The sequence below is a fragment of the Acipenser ruthenus genome, chromosome 5 (assembly GCF_902713425.1).
Source record: "Acipenser ruthenus chromosome 5, fAciRut3.2 maternal haplotype, whole genome shotgun sequence".
Lineage (NCBI taxonomy): Eukaryota > Metazoa > Chordata > Actinopteri > Acipenseriformes > Acipenseridae > Acipenser > Acipenser ruthenus.
In genome coordinates, this window is record NC_081193.1 from 78,255,233 (window position 1) to 78,273,030 (window position 17,798).

At 38.3% G+C, this 17,798-nt stretch overlaps 1 protein-coding gene across 2 annotated transcripts in view; it reads left to right on the top strand.

The window, feature by feature from the left end:
- LOC117403331 (kinesin-like protein KIF6) overlaps positions 1-17,348 on the top strand; it is a 132,704-nt gene extending 115,356 nt beyond the window's left edge. For both annotated transcript variants that reach the window (XM_034005399.3, XM_034005401.3), the window contains 2 exons: positions 173-279; positions 16,452-17,348. In XM_034005399.3, the coding sequence (XP_033861290.2) occupies positions 173-279; positions 16,452-16,471 (127 nt within the window). In that variant the 3' untranslated portion in view covers positions 16,472-17,348. The remainder of the gene's footprint in view (positions 1-172; positions 280-16,451) is intronic.
- Positions 17,349-17,798: the final 450 nt, after the last annotated feature.

Below are 17,798 nucleotides of genomic sequence, written 5' to 3' on the forward strand. Positions count from 1 at the left end.
TTCCTTGGGGCTCCCTGAGTCTTAACACCACTGTGAGAGTGTGTCTTCCCCTTTGATCTTGAATTAAACTTGACACTGTATTTTTAGAATGGTGATTATGTGTAGGATCTCAGGGGTCTTGACACTGTTGTACGACAGCTTCATGAGATGTAAGATGTTCCTTGTGTTGTAGAGCTCCTGGAATGCTGGTCTCCCCAATTCCTCTTACCGGGGACCAACAGACCGACGCAGACATCCTGGCTTTCGTCCAGGCCAGACAGAGCCTCCTGCAGAGGAAAGGTAACGAAGGACAGTCATAGGGTTTCCTGTGTGTAATGTGTGAATGTGTCTGATAACTTCAAACACAAAACCATAGTATCAGAGTACAACTAAAGAAACTGATCTGAAACATCTTCTTCATTGTCAGACAGGCATAAACTTTGATAAAAACTGGCAAAACTTTTCCAAAATGTGTGGCTGGTACAGTCAACCATTAAGGAGTTTTCCCTCCTGTTTCTGCATGAATGGGATTCCAACAATCACGTATTTGGTGCAGTTGTGATTTTACTAGGTGAGCCACTGGGCACCAGTGAGTTTCACTTATGATCTGGTCCTTTTTTTTTTAACCCCTGTTGATGTCTAGTCAATAATGAGCCAAAAATAAATAAACACAAAATGTTTAATTTCAGCCTTTATAGTTTCTGCAACCAGTTTGTTTTTTGTTAAATATTTCTCTTTTTAAGTGTCGTCATGTCCCCAAATACCCCTGCTGCAAAGCTGTATATGTGAGAAACGCTGCCTGTGCTTTCTCACTAGTACCTAATCTCCTAAATTAAACAACCACATTTAAATCCAAGCAGAACTAAAAACAGCATTGATAGTAAGGGAAACCAAAAATGTACTTAGCGGTGTGTTGTCTTGCTGGAGTTTGGTCCAGTGGAGCGTGCATTCCTGTAATAAAAATGAAAAAAGAAAACTAATTAGTGTTTGTGGCAGAGTGTCCCGCTCCTATATATTTATTTATTATTATTTGTATTTTTGTTTGTGGCGCAGTTATTGTTATTGTTTTTATAATTTAAAACCCCGTGAGGATGCGTGGCTGATCAGCTACTGATTATTTAACTAGCTGACAGTCACGCATCCTTACTAAACTTGTGCAGACTGTGGCCTAGGGGTAATAAGATAATTAACAGCTAGTTAACCCCTTGGCCAGAGTATAAGAACCTGCAGCTGTCCGTGCTGAGGGGAGGAGTGTACAGAGGAGAGTACGGGGAGCGGAGAGAGCGAGGAGAGAGAAAACAAATTAAAAAAAACAAACAACTGCGAAAACTTTATTTGTTTGGCTAACGCGCCTTTTTGTTTTATTTTTTTTGTTTGTTTAAATCTTTTGTTTATTTATTTAATTAAATCAGCTGAACGCTGTTACGTTCAGTTTCACCTTCCCATCCATTGTTTTGGTTTCTGTTACTTCCTGGTCCGTGACGTCACCACACCTCACCACTGCAAGCCATCCTGCCACAGTGTTTAAAAAAAGAAAACAGGTCATGTTAACATTTCATGTAAAAAGGTACCGTTCCCATGAAATGTTATGACACTGTGTTGTGGGACCAAACTTACCTGAGTTATGAGTTATGCTTGTAAAGACAGTTTCACTTTTGTTTTGGGTGGTAATGGCGACCGCGGTGGCTGGTCTGCACAGCTATGCGTGTGCGCGCACTTTCACATCTAGATAAAATAGCGGGGGCGTGCCCATTGAAATGGATAGGGAAGCATTGCTTTATTCACTGTAAGGTTAACTGAACACAGTTTTCAATATGCATTTTAAAAGATAGAAATGTTGTGTTGTTATTTATATTTATATACCCCTATGTATTGTTAAGAGTATGTATTTGGTATAAATAGTGGTCAAATGTCTCTGTTTGCTTTTTGTTAATTATTATTATTTATTATTATTATTATTATGATTATTATTATGATTCAATAACGGAGCAGATAACAGTGTCAGTGATAGTTACATCAGGATATAATTAAATACAAAATACTACAGATTAAATAACACTTGTGACAGATTACAGTACTCTAAAGTACAGGATTAAATGCAGTAAAATAGGGGGCAGATAAGAGCAAGTAAAGCATATTTAAGGAAGAGTGATAAGTGTCCAGAGGGAAGAGAGGAGTTCTACAGGTGCTGTCTGAAGAGATGAGTCTTGAGGAGGCGCCAGAAGGTGGTCAGGGACTGGGCAGTCCTGACATCTGTAGGAAGGTCATTCCACCACTGCAGGACGAGGGTGGAGAAGGAGCGGGCTCTGGAGGCAGGAGAGCGTAGAGTAGGTAGAGCCAGTCTTCTAGTGCATGAGGAGCGGAGAGGTCGAGTGGGGGTGTAGGGAGAGATTAGGGTTTAGAGGTAGCTGGGTGCAGTCTGGTCAAGGCATCTGTGGGCTAGTACAAGAGTCTTGAACTGGATGCGAGCGGTAATTACCCGTCAAATGGTTTGTGCCAAGGGAGGGGAACGGATGGTCCAGAGGAATATAAGGACCAAATGAGTGATTTGAAGGAAAGATGTTTATTTTTTATTTTTTTTTATTTTTCAATCCGAGCTAAACACTAGAAAGAGCTGCCTTTATAAGGATTAATTAAGAGTGATGTGACGCTAACTGATGCCAATAGGTGATTCAATTGGTTGGTCATTTTTTGTGGATTTTTTTTTTGTTTTTTTATTTATTTTCTTTGTTCCTGTGTTTTGGTCCTTGTCCTGACTGGCCAGTTTAAATAAAATGCATATTTTTTTTGCATCTCTGGCTGTTCGACTCCATCCTTGGAAAGGTCTGCCTTCTGCCTCACTACATCTGTAAGCTGCTCATCTCTAAACATAACATTTAGCAGATGAGATAGAGAACGTCTATCTCACAGTATGCATTCTGCATTGAGAACCCATGTTACCTGAATTCTCAACTTATTTTTTTTTAATACTGTTATTCCTTATTCAGTATTAAGGCCACCACTGTATTCAGTGTTAAGGTCCCCATCAGCAGTCCCAAACATATCCATATCGTGGTAAATTGCTTGGACCAACAAGCTGTAAACTACTATAACTATTTTATATTTACTAAATGAGGTTCATTTCTCAATCTTAAATAATGCAAGCGTATTTGGAATAGTTCTGACTTTGTTTAGTTGGGAAATTGAGTAACCTGAGATTATCCTAGTGTTGGATTAGAAGCTTTGATTGCTGAGGCAAAAATTCAAGCTATGCAAATAAAGAGATTTGCCTGGAGTGGCGCTTTCACACACACATAGAGATGTGTTGAGAAAGTTTAAAGAGGTCATGTGGAGCTGGGAGGTTCTGCTGAATCCAGTCAGTCTGTGCTTGTGAGTACCTAGAGGGAAATCATTTCAGGAAACATGTAGCAGTGCCCCACGACTATCATCAGTTTTATAGTAAATAATCATTTATCAGTGTCAGTTTATTATTTTTAAATCATGAAGCAGGGCTTTCGACCACAAATTTAGCCTATAGAGCGGATGACTATGTATGTATGTATGCTCTATATATATATATATATATATATATATATATATATATATATATATATATATATATATATATATATATATATATATACACACACACACAGTAAAACGTCACATATCCGACCCCCTGTGAACTGGTGTATAGGCGGATATGTGAAAAAGTCGGATTTGCAAACATCTACAGAAAATGACATTTACACATACATAAATAGGCTAGTGAACAAAAACAACACTCAAACTGCTTTAAACACGGGGAAATTCTTTGCTTTAAAAGTAAGCAAACGTAAACGAGATTAATTAGGCTACAATAAACAGTGTTGCTATGCAGTTTAGTATAAGCCATCTCCACTCAAAGCTTTTTAAAAAAAATGTAAAATAAACAGTAAATGTACAGTAACCTGCAACTGTTGGCTTCTTTCTTAACTCTAGAAGTCCCTACCTCCCTGGTTCTGCTTTCTTAATATCTCTGTCATGGTTCTTTCTTGATATTGCCATCAGCCAATAAGAAGATTGGTTTAAATATTGCCCTCGGCTATTTTAAAAAAATTGCCGGTAAGCATTGTGTACATGAAGCTTGCTTTGTTTAAGTCAGATACATTTAAAAGCTACAACAACACGCTGCCAATATCTGCAACCGTTCGCTCCAACATATAAACACATTGCACAAAAATAGAGTAAAACACACCTCCAAAAACCGTTCCTAATTTCAACGAGAGGGCTAGTGACGTGTTGCATTGGCTCAACACTGACTCAACAAACTCACCGACAAACTCACTAAGAGCTGATGAGCTACTCAACAGAAAAGATGGTAGCATCAAACTGTGCTACAAAGCAGATCAGCTTCAAAACAATAAATGTTAAAAAAAACAAACTGAAACAAAAAAACATTATTTTTAATTTATAAAACTGTGCAAACTGCAAAAAAGTAACTATAAGTTTTATTGTATAACATTAAGGGATAATTAGCGATGTTTTAGCATATACCCCGTAACTGAGTGCTGAGAAAGTCTGAAATGCGACTTAAAATCTATTTTGGAATATAGATTCACCAAGTCTGGGACATAGTTGCGCACTTTTGCTCTGCATTTGCGCTTTGTTTCAGTAAGCTGCCATTATAGCCACAGCTTCCATCATAAAATCTTCTTTGTCAGATATTTCTGTAATTTTTTCTCCACATAAACCCTCACAGACAGCTGCAGCAGCCACTGCAATGATGTACATTAATCAGCAAAGCGTTCCTAAATACCCGGAACTGTTGACTTTTAGTGACATTTTTGTTGACTCAGCGCTGAAAACTACTGTTGAGTTTAGGTATGCACCCATAGCTTCCTCAACTGGTGTATTGAAACGTCACTGCTACATACAGCTGACTGACACACGCACACAGCACCTCTCTTAAAGGGAATGCACCAAAAAGCTGATTTGCTATAACACTTTCTTTCTGTTTCCATTGTGGACGCTGCACTTGCTGCCAATACCATTACTCTCATAGCCTAAGTTTAATATTTATTTATTTATTTATTTACTTATTTAGCGAGGTGGTTAATTGATCAGGACGGGTATGTGACGGTCAGATATGCGACATTCCACTGCGTGCTTGTGTGTGTGTGTGTGTGTGTGTGTGTGTGTGTGTGTGTGTGTGTATATCTCAGAGGTCCTAGACGCAAAATAAATCCATTGGACAGAATGGGAAAGGGATGCAGACATGTATATTTGCGGTAATCTATTACACTGCAGCAAAAAGACCATAAAATGCTTGTTTAAAAAAAACTGTTCTGCAATATAACAGCATTGATTAAGGTACACTGTACTCCTGTAGGTGGCAGCAGTAAGCCTAATATTTGGGCTTGACAGGCTTTTTCAAAGCATAAAAATGAATACCTAGTGCAGAGTGTACACTGATAGCAAGTCAGTTGTCAGCATCTTCAGGGGATTCTCATGGGGATCACCCATCTGCATCTCAGCCATCTACTTCTGACTGCACGAGTACTACAGTAGTAATGCTGAAAAACACAAACATAAAATACGTTCTTATAATTTTGAATGGGAGATGAAGTATCCGTGGCTTGTTTATCGATACGGTAAGATGTACTGTAGTGTGTGTGAAAGAGCTGCTGGGCAGAAAAAAAAAAAATACTCAGATGTACAGATTTTCTAGAATCTTCACAGACACAGCAATGCTTTTGCTGTTATTGGAATGCAGAAAAATATTAAAACACATGTAGGTGAAGGCAACAACCCAGCCAGGATTTTGAAGTGGTGCCCATGTGGGTATAATGAGGGCTGCATTATGGGCCCTAATTGGGCTCCCCACGTGGGACCCCGCTGATTTTGTCCAAAGGCTCCACATGGGCCCCAAGTGTGGCTGCCCGAATGGGTTAAATATGGGTTAAATATGGGTTCAGGATTTACGTGTTGGAAGCGTTTTGAAGTTGGGCCCATGTGGGCATAATGCGGGCTGCATTATGGGCCCCAGTTAGGCTCCCTGTGGGACCCAGTTGATTTTGTCCTCAGGCATATTGTTAATTATGGGTTCAGGATGTCAATATGTAACCCCACCCTATGACTATTCAGACTGCAAAGTACAAACAAGGATAGTATTTTTGCTCGGCACCTGATGTAATGAATGGGAACACTCAAATGTATGCAAATATAACAGGGAGATCATTGGTTCTTAGTGTTGAGATGATGTATTGGCTAAAATCCTCTTGTGTAACCTAGTAGTGTTAATATCAATGAAACATGTTATGACACAGTGCCTCCACCTGGATAATACTGAACACACTTAATGTGCCCCACTACATAATTGCCCAGGAAAAATACAATGTTAACCCCTAATTTCATCAATAAACAAACATAAAACCATGGAATTCTATTAAACAGTGTAGTTATGCTATAGTATATTACCAATACTAAATAATAATGTACTATAATGTACTTAAAATGGCAATAATGCTACAGTGCACTAGTATACTAGCGGTGTGATTGAAAATACTAGCAATGTACTTAAAATACAAATAAAATAATAAAACCACCAATAAACAATGTAACAACTTTTTACTAGGAACCAAACAGTACAAATAATAATGTAAATCACACAAAGTTTTGAGTTTTCAAAATAAAAAGCCCTTTATTTTGCTTTACAAAAACCCAATACTTAAATGAAAAAAAACCCACTGTAAATAAAATTAACTTTCTGCTCTTGCAGGTTGCTTCTCTAGGTCGTGCTGTGCTCTTATACCACTGTTTCCACCCGTCTTGTCCACCACTCAGCCACTGTGCCACAGCTCTTTCCACTTCTTTCTGGTTGCTTCCATTGGTTGCTGCATTGCTCTTGATGGCCCCTTTTAAAGAAAGAAAAATGTATGTTATCAAGGAAATATTATTGGTTATGTATATGAGTAATGATTGTAATATTTTCAAAGATCCATTTAGTGAAAGAAAAAAAAAAAGCTTTTCAAAAATAAAATCATAGCAAAATGCTTACTGTATAAAACTTCAAAGAGAGGTAGAGTTCCAGATTCCCTTTTCCCGTGCTGGCCGCAGAAGCTGTAGTTTAGGGACAAGTCATTTGTCATCAGGACTGCCGTCATTCTTTTGGTTGCTTCATCTAAAGTTTGTCCAGCAGCATCTCCAATAACACAGACCTACACAAAAAGCAGTGACATTGAGGTTATCACAAAATTGTTTTACCTCAGTTACAAACAGTCTGTCAACCTATGTAAATATATATACAGTTCATTTGTCACTACATATGCACTTATTTGTCTACAGAAAAATGTTACTGGATAAAAGAATGAGAACTGTAACAGTTGATATCTCGAAAACAAAAACTTCTGTTCTATATAATAGTTTTAGACTGCCTAATGTGGTTGAAGGTGTCAGCTGATGCTTTGAATTTGGGATTAGGAAGTGCCAAATAATAAAAAAACAAATTGTGGCAAAGTGGTTAGCAGTGCGCCGGTGTAGAGGTGATGCAGCGCTCAAACAACAACAATAACACGGTGTTCACGGTCCAAACAGTTCTTTTAATTGTTGTCACGGTTTGGCACCGTCAAATAATAAAGGGGAACGCAGCTGCCTCATAACACTAGCTATGTTTCAATTAAACTTCTTTTATGCGCTAAAACTCATGTGTATAAAAAAAGCTTGACAACTGCGATGGATACAGGCGAAATTCAGTTAATTCATGCGAGCGAACAACAATAAAAATACGTTTGATACGACGGACACCTTACAAAATACTGACCTCACTAGGACATGATCACATATTTTGTCCATTAGTATTACGTATATTTCATTATAGCCTAATATAAAATAAATATACCTCATAATGCTGTGATAGCATTACTGATGCACTGTCTGATTTAAACCCCACCATTTTCTGTACTGGATCATCATTTTGTTAATTTTCCAAACAACTGAATATAGCTACAATTATATTTTCTGCATTACAGCCTCCAGATATTTCGGTTAGGTTCAAAAACGATGGTAAATAATTTGACTCGTGTCACTTTGGTCAGTGCTTTCATCACACATTCTGCGCACACAGGGTAGACCTACCGCTGAATTCAGGGTTTAGGTGAAAAGACAGTTGCTAAATTTCTCAATGTTTCTGGCAATAGTTTATGCACTACGGTGCAGTCTTTAGAAGGCAGAGGAATTTGAATAAGTTGTTGTGGCCATTTCTTTAAAGACGCTACCTGTTGTAAATTATAACAGCTTTTGCCAAACTGTAGGCAAGACAGAGCTCATTGTGTGCATCTTTTTGGTCCAAGTTCACAAATGCCGACACGCACCTGACCCTCCTGTTTTCTTTCTCTTCTCTTACAAACATATTTTCTGCTGCAGACATGTTTAATATTTTTGACACCATTTCTTGGCATGATGGCCGTTCAAATATTCATTTTCCCAAGCAGGATTGAAATATCTTTGTTTAGGTTTTGGTTCAGCTACCGTAGGGCATCTGATACTGGACTGCCATTCTGTCTGTTTGTTTATTATTATTATTATTATTATTATTATTACTTAAATTGCATATGAGGGAAACAGTATAGCTTCAAAAAAATATGAAAAGTTTAATAGGCTAGAGTTTATATGCCAGTCTAGCGAGTGAATGCAAAAAAAAGATGGAATTGCAGCATACTTTTTTTTTGTTCAGATCAAGAAAATCAGTGTACATTTTTTTCAGCTCGTGATGTCATTACATAGAGCTGTTTGTTCGCTAGAATCCAGTTTAATGGAAATCTGGTTTTATACAGTAAGATTCTCATATATTTTTACGCGACATTTTGCAAGTTTGCTAGAAATGTATTTGTCTTGTTGATGGAAACATAGCTACTCTAAGTGTGTGGCACGCGGATTTGGAAAATGCCAAGAAGGTGTATTGCTGCCAGATGTGGAAACACCACCAAACAGGTGTCTTTTTTGTATATTTGTATCAATTCCTAACTGAAACAAAACAAAAAAAATGTATGGGAAAAATGTATGAAATGTAAAAGAGCAAATTGGCATGGTGCAGTAACTGAGTTCTCTACATTGCTCATCGCACTTTACCGATGATTGTTTTGAACAATCAGCAGGGATCCTAGGGATCCGTTTGCTGCGGAACATGCAGAGAATTTTTAGTATTACATTCGCAAAAAACATGCAAGGCTTTTTGGGGTTTTTTATAACCATGTAGATATCCTTCTGCCTGGTGTTGATGGCTGAAGTGTAATGCTGGCTCCAGGGATCAGCTTATTTGCCTCCCAAGCGCATCAGCACACACAACGGCTGTGATGCTGGCTCTGGGGATCAACCACAGTGCGGTCTCACTAGTGCATCAGCATGACAACCGTCTGGATTTAGCTAAGTAGGGTACATCTCTGGGGTCTTCAAGTGGGGACCTTCCATCCTCGGTGTTTCGTCAACTAGCCCACTACACCTCAAGAGGGCTCGACGGTGATTCTGGCGTCACCTCCGTCCGTCCTCCAATCAACTCAAATTTAGTAAACATACTTGTTCAATGAAACTGCTTCAGGTGAACGAGACACACTCACATCACATTCATGCTGAAATGTAGCTGCAGTTTACTTCAGTGCGTTTTTACTACTCAACAAGCTGTTTAAAGATACAGAAAACGATAAAAATCACCCCTACAGATCAGGTCAATGAGTTTGGCAATAGCCATCCAGGTGACAAACTCGAGAAAAAAACTAATATAAAGTGCTATTTTTGGGGTTTTATTATTAGTACACAGACGTATTTGTAATGTTTAAAGTAAAATGGTATGTTTGATATATATATATATAATTTATTTATTTATTTATTTATTTATTTATTTTGATTGATGGCACTCTGGTGAGCTTGTAACTTCCTTTGAATTTGAAAGTGTACCAAGAAATACTTCCTGTAAAAACTAACTGTTATTCAGTAGTACTGTTTGTGTATCTTATCTATAACAAATATCAATGCAAAAAAATGCAACAGCCGTTTAAGGGGACTTCTTTGACCTGAAAAAAAGAGATAAGGACCAGGGGTCACAAATGGAGATTAGATAAAGGGGCATTCAGAACAGAAAATAGGAGGCACTTTTTTACACAGAGAATTGTGAGGGTCTGGAACCGAGTAATGTTGTTGAAGCTGACACCCTGGGATCCTTCAAGAAGCTGCTTGATGAGATTCTGGGATCAATAAGCTACTAACAACCAAACGAGCAAGATGGCCTGAATGGCCTCCTCTCGTTTGTAAACTTTCTTATGTTCTTATGTTCTTAAAGTGGTGATATCAAACACAAAAGCCCAAGTTAGGAGAAGCAATTGGGGCAACCTTGTCGAGCATCAAGCAGATAGGCACAAATGGAAAGGTGCTGGGGCCCAACATTCACACAATTGTTGCTTTTAACTTGGCTTCTTTTTTTGATCGCTCCACTTTACATTGAAATGCTCATTCCCTTATCAGCTGGGTTGTAACCAGAATAAAGATGCTGAGACACATATGTGCCAAGGAAAGTGCTCAACACAGACTGAAGTGTTCTTGGTTATCCTTACAAGCACTACTACAGAGAGAAAGACAGACAGGGAATGGGAGAGGCGTCATCACAGGCACAGATAAGTATGCTTTGGGAAGAAACACGGACAACATGCAGGTAAGGCACAGGTAGATGAGGGCACATGTGGACAGACATTTAGCCCATACATACAAGAATACCTCAAAGAGCATGAAGCAGTATATTTCCAACAATGAAGATGATGAACAAGACCAATAATGGCAACGAGTGCAAGGGATAATGAGAATGCAAGGTAAGTGTGTGGGAAGTGACAGTTGATTTGGCAGGCATTGCAGATCCAGGGCTGGGTTGTTGGAGCCTTTTTTTAGGTTGTGCATTGTCAGTGTTTTTTGTTGCAGATGTGACTTTTGAGTTGATAAGGGAATGGTCACAATGCCTTTGAAGTTGTACAAAGAGCATTTCAATGTAAAGTGGAGCGATGAAAAAAATAAGCCAAGTTAGGAGCAACAATTGTGTGAATGTTGGGCCCCAGCACCTTTCCAATTGTGCCTATTTGCTTGATGCTTGACAAGGTTGCCCCAATTGCTTCTCCTAACTTGGGCTTTTGTGTTTGATATCACCACTTTAAATGGTTGTTGCGTTTTTCTAACTTGTTTTTTTAGATTGTTTTTGTTATAGATCTCACTTCTTTTTTTACTTCATCAAATAATGAATAAAGCGAGGGAAAGATATTCGAGAATGTGTATGGTAGACAGACAGACAAGACAAGAGAGTGCCATTATTGGTCTTGTTCATCATCTTCGCCCCGGATAAGGGCATCTGCTAAGAAATAAATATTAAGTATAGTAATATAAGAGAAATGTGAAAAGATTTGAAAGTAAAATAATGTTAGAAGGGACTTTTGGACAGTATTGAAAGTGTAAACATTGTATTCTTATAGTTGCATCAGTGGTGAAAACAATATGTCTATTTTGGTAGGTATTGATATATTGATATTTACATAGGTACAAAACTGCAATATTCTGAATGGTTAAAAAGGTACATATGCATGTCAGTGCTAAAGGGTAGTATACTAACACATTTTAATGCTGGAAAAAAAAACATTATTCTCCATGATATATTGGTGTTATGAACTTAGGCTAATGTAAGGCATTTGTAAAGCATTACATCTCTTCATAAAAGGCCACATACATGTCCTTTGCATTTTTTGGCCATGGTTTGACTTCAATAAGTGCATCATTTGCATGTACCCATTTTCCAGTAGCACCCACAGCAAGAACAGACACATAGTGTCCTGAAGTAACACCCTGTCCTTGGTGTATGATAATGGAAGCAAATTGGTAATTCCTGTTGTCCACAGTAATTTTGCTGTTCTGCACAACAGTAAACTTAGCATTGTGTCGCTTTGTATCAGTCCTGTCTGGTTTGGTTTCCCAAAACATAAGTTGGACTGCAATCATTCTTCATGCTGACTGAGTAAGTTCACGTTTCAGGATTGGAGATGTTTTGCATTGCCTACATTTGCTACCAGGAATCATTGCCCATTTGTCATTTCTATAAATGAGTTCTTCCAAACACATGGAATCTGTACCAGCAGGTACATGTAGAGGATAAACATGCAACACCTCTCGGTTTGATGAGCAGTAGTTACATCTAGTACATAGAATGTCATGACTTATTGTGACTGAAACCATGCAAGATACTTCAGGACAAAATTCAGACAATTTGGTGAGAAACTCTGCAACATCTTGCTGCTCACCTCTATTGAAAGGTTCTCCTAAGAAGTGACAAATATCCATAGTAGTTAGAGACGCAGTGAATGGCAAGTTATCATATTTGTGAACAAAGCTCTTGATAGCCTCTTGTTGACTGTGTTTTAATGAATCCTTCAGAGGTTGCAAGTGAAGAAGGCACTGCAGTGTTACATTTGCATAGCATGAGGTGAAATTCGGGTTGCTCAAGCCTCTGAATGGATGTGTAAGTGCAAGTGTTCTCTTAGAAGATTGAGGCTTTTGCTGTTCCTGAACATTAATGATGGCTCGGTGAATGAAATGAAATGGTATTTATGTTTTTTTTTCACATTTGATGTAAGAAAGTTTCAGACTTTTGGTACTAGTACAGATGGTAATTCTAAGTGATTTAACTTTGCCACTGCAACATGGTGAAAACAGCAAAACTCTTGGAGCTGTATAGAGACTCTCGGTAGTTTCAAACAAGTTTTTCTAACTTGTACGAGGAACTACTGTTCCTCTCAATAAACTCTTGGACATGTTTATGATTTGTAACACTTTTTAAACATTCATGTGCATTTATAACAGGGCTGGTGTTTAAAATCTGAACATTAAACTTAGCAAAAATGACAGAGATTAAACACATAACGTTTAACAATTATTTTGAGTTCCAAATGACTAAACACCAGTGTTACACCTAATGACGTATAAACACTGCTGTTTAGGAATAGAGCACTTCTGTTGGTTTTTTGCTTTGTTTTTCTTTACTATACACACATGCCATTTACATACAAACATTTCACATGGAGGCTGTGTGGTCCAGTGGTTAAAGTTCATATTTGAACAAAGAAGACTACGTGGCGATCTGATTCAAGCATTCAAAATTCTAAAATGTATTGACAATGTTGACCCAGAGGACTTTTTTGACCTGAAAAAAGAAACAAGGAACCTGGGGTCACAAATGGAGATTAGATAAAGTGGCATTCAGAACAGAAAATAGGAGGCACTTTTTTACACAGAGAATTGTGAGGGTCTGGAACCAACTCCCAAGTAATGTTGTTGAAGCTGACACCCTGGGATCCTTCAAGAAGCTGCTTAATGAGATTCTGGGATAAATAAGCTACTAACAACCAAACGAGCAAGATGGGCCTAATGGCCTCCTCTCGTTTGTAAACTTTCTTATGTTCTTATATAGTGTTTGGTAAAATGACTATATAGTTGTATTCACTGAAGATAATGCAAATCTATGGCTATGCAAATTCATGTAAAGTTGTGATTAAAATATGACAGCAAAGAGTGAAATGCACACTGGAAGGCTGCTGCTTTAGCTAGCAAAAGCTGGGCCACGTAATTCATAAATTCAATTGTAACCATCAGCAAATTAAAAAAAAAAAAAATGTAGTTTTCAAACCTTGTTTTTTTGTTTTGTTTTTTTTCTCCTTTGGACAGTGGATTTTTTTTGCTTTTCTTTTCTTAATTTACCGTTAGGTTTACATTGGAAATTTGTCAGATTTTACACAAAACAAGGCAAGGCTATTGACAGCAGGAATATGAAAATTGGAGAGTGCTATATTTAAATGCCAGTGTATTTATCAAATATGTCTTAAAACATCAGGATTTGTTTGAATTAGTTTTTTTATACCATGCTCTATAAAAATAGGACTTATTGTTCCTTTAAACAATAAAGGAACAATGGCATTGTTCTTCCCGCAGCTTTGAGTCTTGCTCCCACCCATTCCAGCAGCCTTCAGTTCCACTCCCATCCGTTCTCGTGAGATTTAAAACTCTTTATTTCTGGTCCCACATGTTCCCGCCAGTTTAATTTCCGTTTCCATCCATTCCCGCAAACATAAAGAGAATGTAGTCCTGTCCTAATGTCACTCTGTTGTACCTGTATGTCATTTAGAGTCAGTTGTGAATGAGATTCATTGATTCAGCAGCAACAACATGGCTTGTCAATCCATTCAATATACCCACCACTCTCTGTGTGAAGAAGTGCCTCCTGCCCTCTATCCTGAGCCTGTCTCCACTCCTCTGGTCCAGGTCTCTGTGCTGCAATTTAAATAATGACTGAGGTTGACTTTTTTTTCCTTTTTAGAATCTTAAAAACTCTGATCAAGTCTGTTTCTCATGAAACATCCCCAATCTGTGTAGTTATTATTAATTAATTTCTTAGCAGATGCCCTTATCCAGGGCAACTTACAATTGTTACAAGATATCACATTATTTTTACATACAATTACCCATTTATACAGTTGGGTTTTTACTGGAGCAATTCAGGTAAAGTACCTTGTTCAAGGGTACAGCAGCAGTGTCCCCACCTGGGACTGAACCCACAACCCACTGGTCAAGAGTCCAGAGCCCTAACCACCACTCCACACTGCTGTAGTGTTGGAGACTGAAGGCCTACTATTAGCCCTCTGTCAAAGTCGGTCAGATCTGCTGTCTTGCCCATTGTGACTGAAGCTGTACTAAAACAGGGCTACTACTATCTTGTGTATTACATCATATCTCAGGGATTATGTGCATAGCAAGCTTGTCAGTTTTGTGGAGGATAGAGCAAGTCATTCCACAATGTTTTTTGTGACAATGTCTTAGAAAGTGACTCACAGGTTAGACATTGTGTCTGAACCATTTTCTGTAAGTGTATACAAGGGATAACTAAAAAAGAAGAAAATGTGCCTAGTCTGCAATGTATGCAAATCTACAGTGCCTTGCGAAAGTATTCGGCCCCCTTGAACTTTGCGACCTTTTGCCACATTTCAGGCTTCAAACATAAAGATATGAAACTGTAATTTTTTGTGAAGAATCAACAAGTGGGACACAATCATGAAGTGGAACGAAATTTATTGGATATTTCAAACTTTTTTAACAAATAAAAAACTGAAAAATTGGGCGTGCAAAATTATTCAGCCCCTTTACTTTCAGTGCAGCAAACTCTCTCCAGAAGTTCAGTGAGGATCTCTGAATGATCCAATGTTGACCTAAATGACTAATGATGATAAATAGAATCCACCTGTGTGTAATCAAGTCTCCGTATAAATGCACCTGCACTGTGATAGTGAGAAGACTGATCAGAGATGCAGCCAAGAGGCCCATGATCACTCTGGATGAACTGCAGAGATCTACAGCTGAGGTGGGAGACTCTGTCCATAGGACAACAATCAGTCGTATACTGCACAAATCTGGCCTTTATGGAAGAGTGGCAAGAAGAAAGCCATTTCTTAAAGATATCCATAAAAAGTGTTGTTTACAGTTTGCCACAAGCCACCTGGGAGACACACCAAACATGTGGAAGAAGGTGCTCTGGTCAGATGAAACCAAAATCGAACTTTTTGGCAACAATGCAAAACGTTATGTTTGGCGTAAAAGCAACACAGCTCATCACCCTGAACACACCATCCCCACTGTCAAACATGGTGGTGGCAGCATCATGGTTTGGGCCTGCTTTTCTTCAGCAGGGACAGGGAAGATGGTTAAAATTGATGGGAAGATGGATGGAGCCAAATACAGGACCATTCTGGAAGAAAACCTGATGGAGTCTGCAAAAGACCTGAGACTGGGACGGAGATTTGTCTTCCAACAAGACAATGATCCAAAACATAAAGCAAAATCTACAATGGAATGGTTCACAAATAAACATATCCAGGTGTTAGAATGGCCAAGTCAAAGTCCAGACCTGAATCCAATCGAGAATCTGTGGAAAGAACTGAAAACTGCTGTTCACAAATGCTCTCCATCCAACCTCACTGAGCTCGAGCTGTTTTGCAAGGAGGAATGGGCAAAAATTTCAGTCTCTCGATGTGCAAAACTGATAGAGACATACCCCAAGCGACTTACAGCTGTAATCGCAGCAAAAGGTGGCGCTACAAAGTATTAACTTAAGGGGGCTGAATAATTTTGCACGCCCAATTTTTCAGTTTTTTATTTGTTAAAAAAGTTTGAAATATCCAATAAATTTCGTTCCACTTCATGATTGTGTCCCACTTGTTGTTGATTCTTCACAAAAAATTACAGTTTCATATCTTTATGTTTGAAGCCTGAAATGTGGCAAAAGGTCGCAAAGTTCAAGGGGGCCGAATACTTTCGCAAGGCACTGTATGTGGTTACAAGAAAACCATGAAACAGTAACCTGTTTCCTCTCAAGCAATGCTATGTAGTCATACATACTATTAATGCCATTCTCTGCGTTTATTAATGTCAATGTTGTTTTGTTGCAGGGGGGTCTGCTAATAAATAAAAGTTACAGACGTACTTACTGAACAGACATTGGAATACCCGTCTGTACTACGCTGCCATACTATCCAAGAAGATCTAGAAGATCTAGAAGATCTTCTGGCAACACCAGAGGGACAAGACTGCAGAAATACTGCAGCTTCCAGAAAAACTGTTTCACAGAGAGAAGAGTGGAGGACCAATCCATTGCACAGACACTTCCACATCTTTTCCATACCGAGATGCAGTGTTGTCAAAACAGGCATTCCCTGCAGTCATCATAGGTCCCCAGGTTGAGTGCAATTGCCAAAGTACTGTTTGTCAGTGTATCACCCTGAGCAGTAAGAATATTGTGTGTTTCAAGGATCTTAGATGCACTATCATCCCAGTGGAAGTCATCAAATGGAAAAGAGGGGCAAATTGAGCTGTTCTACACTAGTAAAACCAGTACACACTGTGCCTGGAACAGACCAAGAGAGGCAGTGTTGGAACCAACAGACAGACATTGTTTGGCCCGGTGGTCCAATAAGCTGTAAAGGAATGTAGTAAAGCAGACCAAATGGCAACAAACACAAAATCCTTATCTATAGATCGAATAACATCTCATTGCATTGAGATGGTAAAAGGAACAAGGTTAGATTATTCCAAGTCGATTAAAGGATAATCAGTCTCTCTTCAGATGTATAGCCTTTGTGTGAATTCCTAATCCTTTAATGCAAGCTAACACAATACCCCGCCTTGAATAAGATAATAACTTATGTTAGGGAATCAAAGAATCACTGTAAAGCCACAGAACCAATATCTATTTTATTGTTATTTTCAAGGTATCTAGAGTATCATCAATAAAATGTCACTTATATTTTATTTTGTTCTAATAAAAACTTAAATTTTTGTGACCTGAATATAGCTTTTTTGCTGGCAGAAAAAAAAAATAAACACTTGTATTTAATTTTGTAGTATTGAACACATGGTTTATAGACAAAAGAAACAATACAGAAGTTCAGCCCCAGACTTGCTTCATACTTTTAGTTTAAGTTTCTATGGCCACTCCTACAGTACCTTTTAGCCCATTATCCCCAACAACATTACTGCAATAACTTGAGTACATTTTCACAAAACAACCTGACACTATAAAGTCAGATACAACCAAGGTCCAGAACCTAGTAGAATCACAAGTTTCTAAGTGTGTTAAATCCAATACCAATGACAGAATTACTTCAATAAACTGCACTTCCATGGCAACTATAATTGGGAAACTAAAGCAATCAGCTATCAGTTCACCAAACATGAAAATAGCATTGCAAAGTGCTTCATTATTAATTATTATTATTTTAAAAAGGGCTGCACTAAAT